At 38.6% G+C, this 15,082-nt stretch overlaps 1 protein-coding gene across 4 annotated transcripts in view; it reads left to right on the forward strand.

Moving 5' to 3' along the window:
- The window catches only part of mta3 (metastasis associated 1 family, member 3), an 87,998-nt gene that overhangs the window by 24,441 nt on the left and 48,475 nt on the right, over positions 1-15,082 (forward strand). For all 4 annotated transcript variants that reach the window (XM_022670337.2, XM_022670338.2, XM_022670339.2 and 1 more), the window contains exon 7: positions 14,400-14,502. In XM_022670337.2, coding sequence (XP_022526058.2) covers positions 14,400-14,502 — 103 coding nt within the window. The remainder of the gene's footprint in view (positions 1-14,399; positions 14,503-15,082) is intronic.

The raw sequence follows: 15,082 nt of genomic DNA on the forward strand, positions 1-15,082 counted from the left end.
TATTAAGTGTGGTAATTTTCAACAGTTTTCTATCCTGCCAAAAATGTGAAATACCCATTTAAAATACAGGTGGCGCTATAGAGCTGTTAACACACATATATTTGAAATTCTAATTCTAGATCAAACAACAGCCTCAGATAAGCAGGCCGGTCAAAGTTTGTGAGCTTTTCTCTCTTATAACGTCCTCAAAACTCCTAGCATTACCTATGTGTCAACCTCCAGTTTTGATGTGGCATCTCAAACATTCAACCGTCCGCCATTCCCTCCTCGTTTAAGATATCGACTATTCCTTCACAATTTATCATCAGATATGTTCAATGTTTATATTTACCAAATACCAAGAGAATTCAACAAAATTTCTAAGGAGTAGTTTGACAACATACGCAAAAAATGTATGCAAAATTCAGATATTTCAAAATGGCCGACTTCCTGTTGGGCAGAGTCAGTTCTACCAATACTGAAAACGTGTCTAATGATGTCTCTTGTGTTTTTGCCAAGTTTCATGAATTTTTAATCATCTGTGTTCTGACTGTGTCATGGTTTCACTTTGGTTTAGTGTTGCGTCTCTATTCAATCAATTGCTCGCCATTACGTCACCGTTTTAGCGATCAACTATTCCTTTGGCAATTTTCATCAACTGTGTCTGATGTTCATTCTCAGCTAATTTAGAGGTAATCAGACAAAGACTTTAGGAGCAGTTTAAATGAGTTTGTGAAAAAAAGTGTAAAAAAATTACAAAATCCAATATGGCCGACTTCCTGTTGGGCGGAGCTAATACAAACCAATTGCAAATATGTGCAGAGTCATAGTATCTACGCTCCTACCAAAATTTGAGAAGATTAGACAAATTGTGACACATCCACAGCTAATTTATTAAACGAATGAATTAGGGGGCGCTATAGAGTCCGCTAGCTACACATGAAAAAATTATCACAATATTTGTAAAGTGTTTTTAGATCTTATGGAATCTGACAATTTTCAAGAGTTTTTGAGCATTTCCATAATGTCAAATATGCATTGAAACCTAGGTGGCGCTATAGAGCCAATGAAATATGTATATATGAAATTTCAATTTTTAATCAAAGGACCGCTTAAATCAAGCAGGCCTGTAAAGTTTTGTGAGTGTTCAGCCTGTTTAACCTCCTCAAACACCTACCAACACCAGAATGTATTTACTTCCTATTTTAATGGGGTATCTCCAGCAATTCAACTGTCCGCCATTTCGTCCTCGTTTAAGATATCGACTATTCCTTCGCAATTTATCATCACGGATGGTAGTAGTTTATTGCTGACAAATATCAAGAGTATTCAACAAATTCCCTAGGAGGAGTTCGACAAAGTATGCAAAAAATGTGTGTAAAATGCACGTTTTTCAAAATGGCCGACTTCCTGTTGGGCGGAGTCAATCATATCAACACTGAAAATGTGTGTAATGATGTCTTTTATGTTTTTGCCAAGTTTCATGAATTTCCAAGCAGCTGTATTCTGGCCATGCTAATGTTTCTATTTGGTTTAGTGTTGTGTCTCCATTAAATCAATTGCCCGCCATTACGTCATCGTTTCAGCTATCGACTATTCCTTCGCAATTTAGCACCATGTATGTCTGGAGACTATCCACAGACCATTTAGTTGTAATCTGACAAAGACTCTAGGAGGAGTTCGAATGAGTATGTGAAAAATGTTTAAAAATTTAACATTTTTCAAAATGGCCGACTTCCTGTTGGGCGGAGCTAATACATGCCAATGGGTATTATGTGTGGCATCGTAATATCTATGTTTCTACCAAAAATTTTGAACATTGGGGAAATTTGAGACAGCTACCGCTAATTTATTAGCCTAAACCAAATAGGGGGCGCTGTAGAGTCATTTAGCACCACATTAGAAAAATGATTACATTTCTCGAAATGATTTAAAGGCATTATTGGGTCTGCTAATTTAGAAGAGGCTAAGAGCTTTCTATAAATGTCATATAAAATAGGTGGCGCTAGAGAGCTGATAAATTATGAATATGAAAAATTCCAATTTTACATCAAAGTACATACTATGCCCAATAGGCCTGTGAAATTTTATGAGTTTTCGAACATCGTAACCCACCCAAAACACCACGGGAAACTTTTTATTTTGCGACTTCCTGCCAAAATGGCCGACTTCCTGTTAGGCGGAGTCAAATAAATCCAAGTGATTCTTGATCGGTATAATGAGGTAAATGAGCGTACCAAAGTTGGTGCACATTGGACAAACTTTATCCCGGCCACTGGCAACGTTTGGGGGCGCTATAGAGCTCCTGATCCACGCCCAAACCTGTGAACAATGTAATTTAAAATTTTTCACCGGCTTTGACGTCTGTGCCAAAATGCAAGAGTTTTCGAGTATCAGAAAGGCCTCAAAAATGGGCGCGAAGTTTGTAAATAAAAATAATAATAATAACGAGTTGTCCCCCTGTCACAGGGGGACGTAGGGCCCTCGCACAACAGCGCAAATCGTACCGGGCCAAACCGAGAAACCGGTAAAAGTAATTTTGAGGTCTTATTGAGTGTGCCAATTTTCAAGAGTTTTCTATCCGGTTAAACATGTGAAATATCCATTTAAAATACAGGTGGCGCTATGGCGCTGTTAAAATACATGTATTTGAAATTCTAATTCTACATCAAACAACAGCCTTAGATAAGCAGGCTGGTCAAATTTTGTGAGTTTTTCTCCGTTATAACCTCCTCAAAACACCTGGCATTACCTAGGTTTTCACCTCCTGTTTTGATGTGGGATCTCAAAAATTCAACCATCTGCCATTTCGTCCTCGTTTGAGATATCGACTATTCCTTCACAATTTATCATCAGATATGTTCAATGTTTATTTTTACCAAATACCAAGAGAATTCATCAAATTTGCTAGGAGTAGTTTGACAATGTACACAAAAAATGTGTGTAAAATGCAGATATTTCAAAATGGCCGACTTCCTGTTGGGCGGAGTCAGTCCTACCAATGCTGAAAATGTGTGTAATGACGTCTTTTGTGTTTTTGCCAAGTTTCATGAATTTTCAATAATCTGTTTTCTGACCATGTCATGGTTTCACTTTGGTTTAGTGTTGCGTCTCTAGTGACTCAATTGCTCGCCATTGGGTCACCGTTTTACCGATCAACTAATCCTTTGGCAATTATCATCAAATATGTCTGTTGTTCATTTACAGCGAAATAAGAGGTAATCTGACAAAGACTTTAGGAGCAGTTTAAATTAGTTTGTGAAAAATTTGTAAAAATATTACAAATTCCAATATGGCCGACTTCCTGTTGGGCGGAGCTAATACAAGCCAATTGCAAATATGTGCAGGGTCATACTATCTACGATCCTACCAAAATTGGAGAAGATTAGACAAATTTTGACACATCCACAGCTAATTTATTAAACAAACGAATTAGGGGGCGCTGTAGAGTCTGCTAGCTATACATGAAAAAATTGTCAAAATATTTGTAAAGTGTTTTTAGGTCTTATGCAATCTGTCAATTTCCAAGAGGTTTTGAGCATTCCCGTAATGTCAAATATGCATTGAAACCTAGGTGGCGCTATAGAGCCAATGAAATACGTATACAAGAAATTTTAATTTCAGATGACAGTACTGCTTAATTCAAGCAGGCCTGTAAATTTTCGAGAGTTTTCAACCTTTTTAACCTCCTCAAACACCTACTAACACCAGAATGTATTCACTTCCTGTTTTAATGGGGCATCTCAAGCAGTTCAACTGTCCGCCATTTCGTCCTCGTTTAAGATATCGACTATTCCTTCGCAATTTATCATCATGGATGGTAGTAGTTTTTTGCTGACAAATATCAAGAGTATTCAACAAATTCCCTAGGAGGAGTTCGACAAAGTATGCAAAAAATGTGTGTAAAATGCACATATTTCAAAATGGCCGACTTCCTGTTGGGCGGAGTCAATCATTCCAATACTAAAAACGTGTCTTATGATGTCTCTTGTGTTTTTACTAAGTTTCATGATTTTTCAATCATCTGTTTTATGACCGTGTCATGGTTTCACTTTGGTCTAGTGTTGCGTCTCCATTAAATTAATTGTCCGCCATTACGTCATCGTTTCAGCTATCGACTATTCCTTCGCAATTTATCACCATGTATGTCTGGAGCCTATCCACACCAAATTTAGAGGTAATATGACAAAGACTCTAGGAGGAGTTTGAATGAGTTCGTGAAAAATGTGTAAAAATTCCACAAATTTCAAAATGGCCGACTTCCTGTTGGGCAGAGCTAGTACAAGCCAATGGGTAATATGTGCGGGATGATAGTTTCTATGTTGTTGCCAAAAATCGAGAATATTGGAGAAATTTTGAGACAGCTACAGCTAATTTAATGGCCTAAACAAAATAGGGGGCGCTGTAGAGTCCTCTAGCTACACATGAGAAAAACGACAAAATATTCCTAAATCATTTCAAATACTTATTGAATTTGCCAATTATCGAGAGGCTGAGAGCTTTTCATAAATATGATATAAAATAGGTGGCGCTAGAGAGCTGATGAAAGACGAATTTACGAAATTCCAACTTACGGTCAAAGTATGGCCTAACCCGAATAGCTCTGTAAAATTTTAGGAGTTTTCAAACATCCTAACCCCTCCGAAACCCAGCGGGAAACTTTTTATTTTGCAACTTCCTGTCAAAATGGCCGACTTCCTGTTGGGCGGAGTCAAATAAAACCTAGTGATTCTTGTTGTTTATGAGGAGGTCAATGAGCGTACCAAAGTTGGTGCACGTTGGACAAACTTCATCCCGGCCACTGCCGACGTTTGGGGGCGCTATAGAGCTCCTGAACAACGCCAAAGTCCAGCCTCTATGGAACTTTAAAATTTTCGCCGAGCTTGAGGTCTGTGCCAAAATGCGTGAGTTTTCGAGTATCGGAAATGCCTCAAAAATGGACGCAAAGAGGCAGAATAATAATAATAATAACGAGTTGTCCCCCTGTCACAGGGGGACGTAGGGCCCTCGCACAACAGCGCAAATCGTACCGGGCCAAACCGAGAAACCGGTAAAAGTAATTTTGAGGTCTTATTGAGTGTGCCAATTTTCAAGAGTTTTCTATCCTGTTAAACACGTGAATTATCCATTTAAAATACAGGTGGCGCTATGGCACTGTTAAAATACATGTATTTGGAATTTTAATTCTACATCAAACAACAGCCTTAGATAAGCAGGCCGGTCAAATTTTGTGAGTTTTTCTCCGTTATAACCTCCTCAAAACACCTGGCATTACCTAGGTTTTCAACTCCTGTTTTGATGTGGGATCTCAAAAATTCAACCATCTGCCATTTCTACCTCGTTTGAGATATTGACTATTCCTTCACAATTTATCATCAGATATGTTCAATGTTTATTTTTACCAAATACCAAGAGAATTCATCAAATTTGCTAGGAGTAGTTTGACAATGTACACAAAAAATGTGTGTAAAATGCAGATATTTCAAAATGGCCGACTTCCTGTTGGGCGGAGTCAGTCCTACCAATGCTGAAAATGTGTGTAATGATGTCTTTTGTGTTTTTGCCAAGTTTCATGAATTTTCAATAATCTGTTTTCTGACCGTGTCATGGTTTCACATTGGTTTAGTGTTGCGTCTCTAGTGAATCAATTGCTCGCCATTGGGTCACCGTTTTACCGATCAACTAATCCTTTGGCAGTTATCATCAAATATGTCTGTTGTTCATTTACAGCGAAATAAGAGGTAATCTGACAAAGACTTTAGGAGCAGTTTAAATGAGTTTGTGAAAAATGTGTAAAAATATTACAAATTCCAATATGGCCGACTTCCTGTGGGGCGGAGCTAATACAAGCCAATTGCAAATATGTGCAGGGTCATACTATCTACGATCCTACCAAAATTTGAGAAGATTAGACAAATTTTGACACATCCACAGCTAATTTATTAAACGAACCAATTAGGGGGTGCTGTAGAGTCCGCTAGCTATACATGAAAAAATTGTCAAAATATTTGTAAAGTGTTTTTAGGTCTTATGCAATCTGTCAATTTTCAAGAGGTTTTGAGCATTCCCGTAATGTCAAATATGCATTGAAACCTAGGTGGCGCTATAGAGCCAAAGAAATACGTATATATGAAATTTTAATTTCAGATCAAAGTACTGCTTAAATCAAGCAGGCCTGTAAATTTTTGAGAGTTTTTAACCTTTTTAACCTCCTCAAACACCTACTAACACCAGAATGTATTCACTTCCTGTTTTAACGGGGCATCTCAAGCAATTCAACTATCCGCCATTTCGTCCTCGTTTAAGATATCGACTATTCCTTCGCAATTTATCATCAGGTGTGTTAGTAGTTTATTACTGACAAATATCAAGAGTATTCAACAAATTCCCTAGGAGGAGTTCGACAAAGTATGCAAAAAATGTGTGTAAAATGCACATATTTCAAAATGGCCGACTTCCTGTTGGGCGGAGTCAATCATTCCAATACTACAAACGTGTCTTATGATGTCTCTTGTGTTTTTACCAAGTTTCATGATTTTTCAATAATCTGTTTTATGACGGTGTCATGGTTTCACTTTGGTCTAGTGTTGCGTCTCCATTAAATTAATTGTCCGCCATTACGTCATCGTTTCAGCTATCGACTATTCCTTCGCAATTTATCACCATGTATGTCTGGAGCCTATCCATACCAAATTTAGAGGTAATATGACAAAGACTCTAGGAGGAGTTTGAATGAGTTCGTGAAAAATGTGTAAAAATTCCACAAATTTCAAAATGGCTGACTTCCTGTTGGGCGGAGCTAGTACAAGCCAAAGGGTAATATGTGCAGGATGATAGTTTCTATGTTGTTGCCAAAAATCGAGAATATTGGAGAAATTTTGAGACAGCTACAGCTAATTTAATGGCCTAAACAAAATAGGGGGCGCTGTAGAGTCCTCTAGCTACACATGAGAAAAACGACAAAATATTCCTAAATCATTTCAAAGACTTATTGAATCTGCCAATCATCAAGAGGCTGAGAGATTTTCATAAATATGATATAAAATAGGTGGCGCTAGAGAGCTGATGAAAGACGAATTTACGAAATTCCAACTTACGGTCAAAGTATGGCCTAAGCCAAATAGCTCTGTAAAATTTTAGGAGTTTTCAAACATCCTAACCACTCCGAAACCCAGCGGGAAACTTTTTATTTTGCAACTTCCTGTCAAAATGGCTGACTTCCTGTTGGGCGGAGTCAAATAAAACCTAGTGATTCTTGTTGATTATGAGGAGGTCAATGAGCGTACCAAAGTTGGTGCACGTTGGACAAACTTCATCCCGGCCACTGCCGACGTTTGGGGGCGCTATACAGCTCCTGAACAACGCCAAAGTCCAGCCTCTATGGAACTTTAAAATTTTCGCCGAGCTTGAGGCCTGTGCCAAAATGCGTGAGTTTTCGAGTATCGGAAATGCCTCAAAAATGGACGCAAAGAGGCAGAATAATAATAATAATAATAAACGGACCAAAAACAATAGGGCTTTGCACCTCCGGTGCAGGCTTCGCCTGCGCCTTCGGTGCTCGGGCCCTAATAAACGGACCAAAAACAATAGGGCTTTGCACCTCCGGTGCAGGCTTCGCCTGCGCCTTCGGTGCTCGGGCCCTAATAATAAACGGACCAAAAACAATAGGGCTTTGCACCTCCGGTGCAGGCTTCGCCTGCGCCTTCGGTGCTCGGGCCCTAATAATTGGCTCCTGGGAGCCACAAGTCCTCCAGCAGCAGGTGTAATGAAGTATCTGCTAAGACTCTTCCATCCAAAAACTCTCCACAAGACTAAAAACTTGTTGGTCCTCTTGTTTCAAACTAAACCATTACCCCCAGAGCCTCTGTTATTGTTGCAGTTAAAGCAGGCAGTTTTTATTTTTGCTCATTTTGCTTGCTCGTTTGGAACGTCTTCCTTGGCGCTGGTTGGTTAAGGGTGGTGGTGTGTGTTTGCCTCGGTGAAATGTTGCGATAAGCTTGATTTGTGGCCACTGGTGCATCACAAAAAGAAGAGTGTAGATTACAGTATCTGCAGCTACGATCAGCCAAGTGTGAAATTGCTCTTCTGTTGGTCTTTGACTTCACACCCTCGCTATAAACATGCAGACTTTTTATTTCCCTCTGATTATGTCCCTCGTGCAAAGTCCTAAACAACTCTTGGCTTGTCTTATTAAAAAAGAGTTGAATAAAATCATTGATGCATTTGCGTATGTGATTAAAAGAATCTCTTTCTGGTCTGTGTGGAAAACTGAGCTTTATGAGGAAGACGGTTATGCAGATCTCTGCTCTCTAGTCATAAAAAAGGCCACAAAAAGTGAGGGAACAAGTATTTTAATGGCAATGCTTGTTTTCTGGCCTTAAATGACATGTCAAACAGTGCTGCTCACAGATCAGACACGCCTTAGGAGTGATAATGGGAAAGCGCACCATCTACCCACTCAGAGAGAGCAAGGCCAGTTGTTCTCTCTCGGGGCTTTGGCTGTTGATGGCAAGCTGCATGACCTGGATTCGAACCAGCGATTAGGCTTTTATTTTTAGAACACCACCACTTAACATAAAACTTGTGCCTAATAATGTGTGTAATGTTGTGTATATTCGTATAGCTTTGCGAGATATTTGTGGGATTCGTCTTTGCCTGCGCCGTCTGTACAAGAAATAGCAATTCTGAACTGTGCTTATCAGATCCAGAGGCTTTAAATGGTGTACAATGAGATTAAGTTTGTCCTGTGTGGGCATCCGTACACGTTGCGTCATCAGGATAACATGGTGGCATCCTTGTGCCCTTAAAATGAAGCATCCTAACCTGAAAAAATTGATGTCGCTCTACGGAAATGCTTTCTTTTTTTTTTTTTTTTTTTTTTTTTTTTTTATAGATTCGTCTTTTTCGGGCCTAATATGTGTCAATCCTTGGACATGTCAAACATTGATGATAGTGACTAGTGCTGCAACAATTGGTCAATCCTTAATTGCTGGGGATAGAAAGGCACTGGGGATGGGCTCAGTGTAACGATTATTAAATACATTTTCTGACCGTTTTAGGCCAAGTGCAAAAATTGAAAATTTTATGTAAAAACTCATTATTATTATAATTTTTTTTTAATGTAGTGCAGTGTACAGAAAATAGGTTTTCATAATTGTTCCAATTTTATTTTATTTTTTTCATATGTCCCTCACAATCAGAATTTTCAGGAAAAATGAAAACAAAACAATTCTTTATTTTTTTATTTTTTTATTTTTTTTCATTTTTGCATATTGCAAGTTGGATTATACCATCAGATTTGTGTTACAAGATACAAAATTAGAAATCTGAATATCGAGAGAAGATTAAACTTTTAACTTTTTTTTTTTAGTTCTGTTTGTGAAAGGCAGAAACAAAAAACTTGATCATTAAAAATTTGTATTAAAACACCTTTCTTCTTTACAATACTACATTTTTATACATAATTTTCTATTCTCGAATTTGGCTTGATCTGGTAAAAAAATAAATAAAACTTACACTTACACTGACCGGGAGGTATTAAGGGCTGCTCACTCACTCAGTTCACATTTAGCACGGTCATCAAAAGTGCCCAAACACAAAATATTACATATTTTCTCACTAAACACCAGAACATTTTACATTTAAACATGCATGTAAAGAGAATTTTAGGGTGCTTTCATACCATTTAGTCGCTGCGAAAGCACGATTTGGACAAAAGGACCAGATTTTGCTCCGACCAAAAGAGATGGTCTCGTTCTGGCTCTACTGAAACAGGATCCGGTTCGTCTGCTGTGTGAAAGCACGTTTCGAGATGGTTCGAACTTTCACACCAATTACAGGAAGTTGAGGCTGTTCACACTACTGGATATAGGGTGTTTACGCACTAGATTTTTTTGCTTAGTTCTTGCTCCATGTGTTTGGTCGAGTGTTAAGGCTGTTTTTGAGCCTGTCCAGAGCAATGATGTTTCTCACTGATTGTGTAAGTTTATATGTTTTTTGTGAAAAAAGTGCTCTGGTGATCCGGTATAACGCTGCTTTAGTCTGGTGGAGGACGGGGCTCTTGTTCCTGAATATATATACATGCAAACATATTGCCTCTGATTGGCTAACAGCACTGTGAGGCAGTAAGATGAACAACTGTTAGAATGTCTAATGCCCTGCTAAGTGCAGTTAAGCCACTGACCTAGTCTTTGAGTCTCTGGAAAATGCCAAATCCACTGGAGATCATATGTAAACTGTTCTAAACATACACTTACCTATCTCAATTGTACTTGGCTGGTGGTGTTCCTCTATAGACAAACTGTAACCATTTGTTCCTTAGCTCTGAATTACTGGGTAAAGCATAGAACACTGATGTGTTATTCGCACAAATAACGCAGGAATTAACTGCCATGCTGTCCCTAGCGCTGTTAGCTCTTATCTAACGAGACTGCATCATCGCAGCACTGCCTGTGGGCGGTCGCGAGCCAAGATGGACGAACCCATGAATTCACAAGCATGCATATACAACTCAGAGAGAGTCTATTGTAAAAGTGGATTTTAGTGGAAGGAGACCTTTAATGTCGCAATACCTGCAGATATTCTGTTTCATTGCTGTGCCTGTAGACGCTTTACTACCGTATTTTTCGGACTATAAGGCGCACTTAAAAACTTTTAATTTTCACAAAAATTGACAGTGCGTCTTATAATACGGTGCGCCTTTTGTATGGATTTTACTCGTCAGGTTGTAAGGAGCAGTAAACACACACTCCGTGCAGCGTTATAGAGAGTTTCAGTGCTATACAGAGTCCAGAGCCGTGCAGCTCCGAGGCTGAGCAGCAATAGCATTAGCTAGATGCTAACTGCTAAGCTAGCTAGCTTATTCACTGAGATCAGTATTATCTAAATTTTACTCGTCAGGTTGTAAGGAGCAGTAAACACACACTCCGTGCAGCGTTATACAGAGTTTCAGTGCTATACAGAGTCCAGAGCCGTGCAGCTCCGAGGCTGGAGCAGCAAATAGCATTAGCTAGCTTATTCACTGTTCAGAGATCAGTATTATCTAAATTTTACCCGTCAGGTGTAAGGAGCAGTAAACACACAATCCGTGCAGAGCCGTGCCGCTCCGAGGCTGGAGCAGCAATAGCATTAGCTAGATGCTAACCGCTTAGCTAGCTAGCTTTTTCACTGTTCAGAGATCAGTATTTTCTAAATTTAGCACTTTTAATACTGCTGGAGCAGTATTATTAGAGTTAGATGCTAATCGCTAAGCGTTCACCGTTCAGAGGTGAGTTATCGGCCTGTAAGTCTGTGCTGCTTTGCCTGGCTAGCATTAGCTAGATGCTAAGCGCTAACTCTCTCAGAGGTGAGTTTTATCAGCCTGTAATCTGCTTGTTTACCGTGTTAAAACAAGCTACGGGGGACGAATCGCTAGCTAATATCTCACTGTCTTACCAGAACACGCAGGATTACTCAGTGTAACGCTGTCGTTTAAGTTTGGGTTAACTTTACTAGTTTAGGTGACTAGCTAGCGTGCTAGCGGATAGCTATGCTAACGCTGGTGCAGCAAGCCTTAGTGGACATCTGGAAATCTAAGCTTACTGTAAATAAACTGAAGCACGTTACTCACCCAAATAAACAGTTTTCAGGAGAGGAATCTGTGTAGATTAATATCCAGCACTCGTTTGACTTTGAAATAGCTAGATTTGTATACTGAGACGCTCCACCGGCAAGCGACCACCCCCGGTGGGGGAAGGGAAACATGGCGCCACCCCTGTTCACTTTGATATAGGCACCCTTTCTAGTGTCACTTAACGCGCCTTTTAATGCGATGCGCCCTATGTATGGAAAAATAGCAGAAAATAGGCGTTCTTTGATAGTGCGTCTTATAATACGGTGCGCCTTATAGTCCGAAAAATACGGTACTTGCTTCGTAAGTTGAGGTAAAACAGCCTCTACAAATCTCAGTTGTCCTGAAGTTTAGAGCCATAAAATAACTTCTGGATTGTGAAGAGTTTTGCTGTGGATCAGTTGCAGCCTGTATCAGGCGTAAAGAATAGGGCAGCAAATCTCCTCCTCTCTTGTATTGTGATGTTTGTTGATCTGCTAGAAGAAATTGACTGACTTGTATTCGAAACACAGCCTCTTTTCTTGCCTGGCTCTGCTGCAGCAGGTCGCTGTCTGGAAACACTGTGACAGAAATTATGTTTATAACAGAGTTCTGATTGTTTTTGTCTCTTAAGTCTTGAGACGCCACAGCATGAAGGCTTTAAGAGAGGGGAAAAAGTGAATGATGGACTTGAACTGTAGAGAGTAGATAGTTGAGTCGAGGAGTTGCTGTGTTTAGTAACTCTGTTTATATATATATATATATGATTTGATTTTGATTACCATTGTAATTGTTTTAGTTAGCAACGCATCAATGTGGGAATTCTGGGCTAATGGCGATATCCTATATCACACATTTATAACTTCGAGAGATTAGACAGCCTAAACTTATGTATGTAAAAATATGTATGTAACATGTATTTTCTTTACTTTTTAGCTTTCAACCAACTATATACAAACAATTAAATAAAAAAAAAAATGGTTTCACATTTATTTAGCTGTTTTTCCTTACATAGACTAGTCAAAGCTTTAACCCCATATTTTCACATTAACAGATTAAGTTAAACAATATAAAAGTGAGTAAAATTTGATTTGTGCTATTTTTTAAAGTAGCGTGAGCAATTTTGGCCAGTTTAAGTCGCTCTATCCTTTTTTCAGCATTAATTAAATTCATCAGCAAGAATCAGTTTGAAATATGCGAATATGCAGATGTTTCTAAACAAAGTCAGTTATCACCCGATACTGATATAATTTCAATATCATCATGCATCCCTAGTTTTAGTTCTTATTTCTCACAATTTAGTTTATTTGCAGATGAACTTAAATGGTTACAAACATCACTGTTAGTTTATTGTATACTTATTAAATGTATTCAACAATAAAACATATATAAAACAGTATAAAACAAGGAAATTAAATGTAACTTTTTTTTTTGGATAAATTATTCAACCCACTCATTAGGACTCCCTCTATCACTAGTGATGCCCCATTACAAGAAAGGTGAAGACTAACACATGACTCCTCCAATACATGTGAAGTCAGACTTCGACTCTTTTTCTAACTGCTGCTGATGAAGCATTGCTGAGTAATTTCTGAGGAAAGTGCAGCGACTTTTTTCCGGTACATCAGCTCACAGACGTCTTGTGCTGATCGACATCACCCTAGGAGTGATGAAGGGAAAGAGCACCATCTACTGTACCCACCCAGAGAGAGCAAAGACAATTGTGCTTTTAGAAAACGGTGCAGAATATGAAAATCATTTCCACATAAAATAATTTATTACAGGTTTCTGACTGAAGCAAATGTCTATCTACTGGAAATGACTAAATTGGAGCAGTCTTCATTAATTGCACATTATTGCATCAGTAAGAGCAGAGTGTGAAGGTTCAATTAGCAGGGTAAGAGCACAGTTTTACTTAAAATATTGCAATGCACACAACATTATGGGTGACATACCAGAGTTTAAAAGAGGACAAATTGTTGGTGCACGTCTTGCTGGAGCATCTGTGACCAAGACAGCAAGTCTTTGTGATTAATCGAGAGCCACGGTATCCAGGGTAATGTCAGCATACCACCAAGAAGGACCAACCACATCCAACAGGATTAACTGTGGACGCTGTAAGAGGAAGCTGTCTGAAAGGAATGTTCGGGTGCTAACCCGGATTGTATCCAAAAAAACATAAAACCACAGCTGCCCAAATCACGGCAGAATTCAGTGTGCACCTCTCCTGTTTCCACCAGAACTGTCCGTCAGGACAATAAATTATTGTGGTCTGAAACCAGGTGTTTCAGTTTCATTGTCCAACCCCTGTACAATCTCCATTATCCCATTTTAAAAATCGCATTAAAACAGGAATTCCATTAACCACTCAGCACTAATTCTTAGGATAAACTGAAAGAAAAAAAAGAAAAGAAAAAAAAGTTCATTTTTATTCAATGTGGGAACACCAGTTCTCACAGCTGCTGTTTAACTCGGTAATGTATTCAGCCTGAGAGTCTCATCAGCCATTGAATTGTCATCCAATTAAGTTTCTGGATAATAGTCATGATGATAAATGATATTACAAAAACATTAATATTTTTAAGTCCATTACCGAGTGGCACATCATTCTAATTAATGGATAAGTCCTGTTTCCATAGTGACTGCAGGTGTATTGAACTCAGGTTTGATTAAGTCACTCCTCCTAACAAGAAAATGTGCTCCAGTTTCCCCCTTATCGAATGATTCTTTAAGTATTATAAATTAAACCGACTCGAGCTGTTTTTCTCTCTCCTAAGAAAATGCACACAGTGCTGAAATTAGTAAATTGAAACTTTTGTTCTCTTCCATTTAGGAGAAGCAGATGACCGAGACCAGTCCAAGCTAGAAGTGAAGATGTGGGACCCAGAATGCCCTCTGACCAATAAGCAGATAGACCAGTTCCTTGTAGTAGCTCGGTATGTACTTTTTGTATGTGTATAACCTTTGTTTCTTTATCCCTGTTAATAACATCAGCTCCACTAATTACATATGTGTAAGCACAGATGTATTTAAAAAAATAATATAATTGAAAAGTTACTTTATTTCAGTAATTCAGTTCCAAATGTAAAACTCATATTATATAGATGTATTACACACAGAGCGATCTATTTTAAGTGTTCATTTCTTTTATTGTTGATGATTATGATTATGATTATTATTATTATTATTATTATTATTATTATGGCTTACAGCCAATGAAAACCCAAAAATCAGCGTTTTAGAAAATTAAAATATTATATAAGATATAAGACCAATTGGTACTCTTGGCAGTGTGGGCAGTGTGCCAAGTCCTGCTGGAAAATGAAATCCGCATCTCCATAAAAGTTGTCAGTAGCAGAGGGAAGCATGAAGTGCTGTAAGGTTTTGTGGGAAAACAAAACTGCACTGACTTTAGACTTGATAATAAAACACAGTGGATCAACACCAGCAGATGAATAGATCAGACACAGCAGTGCTGCTGGAGGTTTTAAACAACGTGTCCCATAGGGATGGGTG

Source organism: Astyanax mexicanus, chromosome 15 (assembly GCF_023375975.1).
Source record: "Astyanax mexicanus isolate ESR-SI-001 chromosome 15, AstMex3_surface, whole genome shotgun sequence".
Lineage (NCBI taxonomy): Eukaryota > Metazoa > Chordata > Actinopteri > Characiformes > Acestrorhamphidae > Astyanax > Astyanax mexicanus.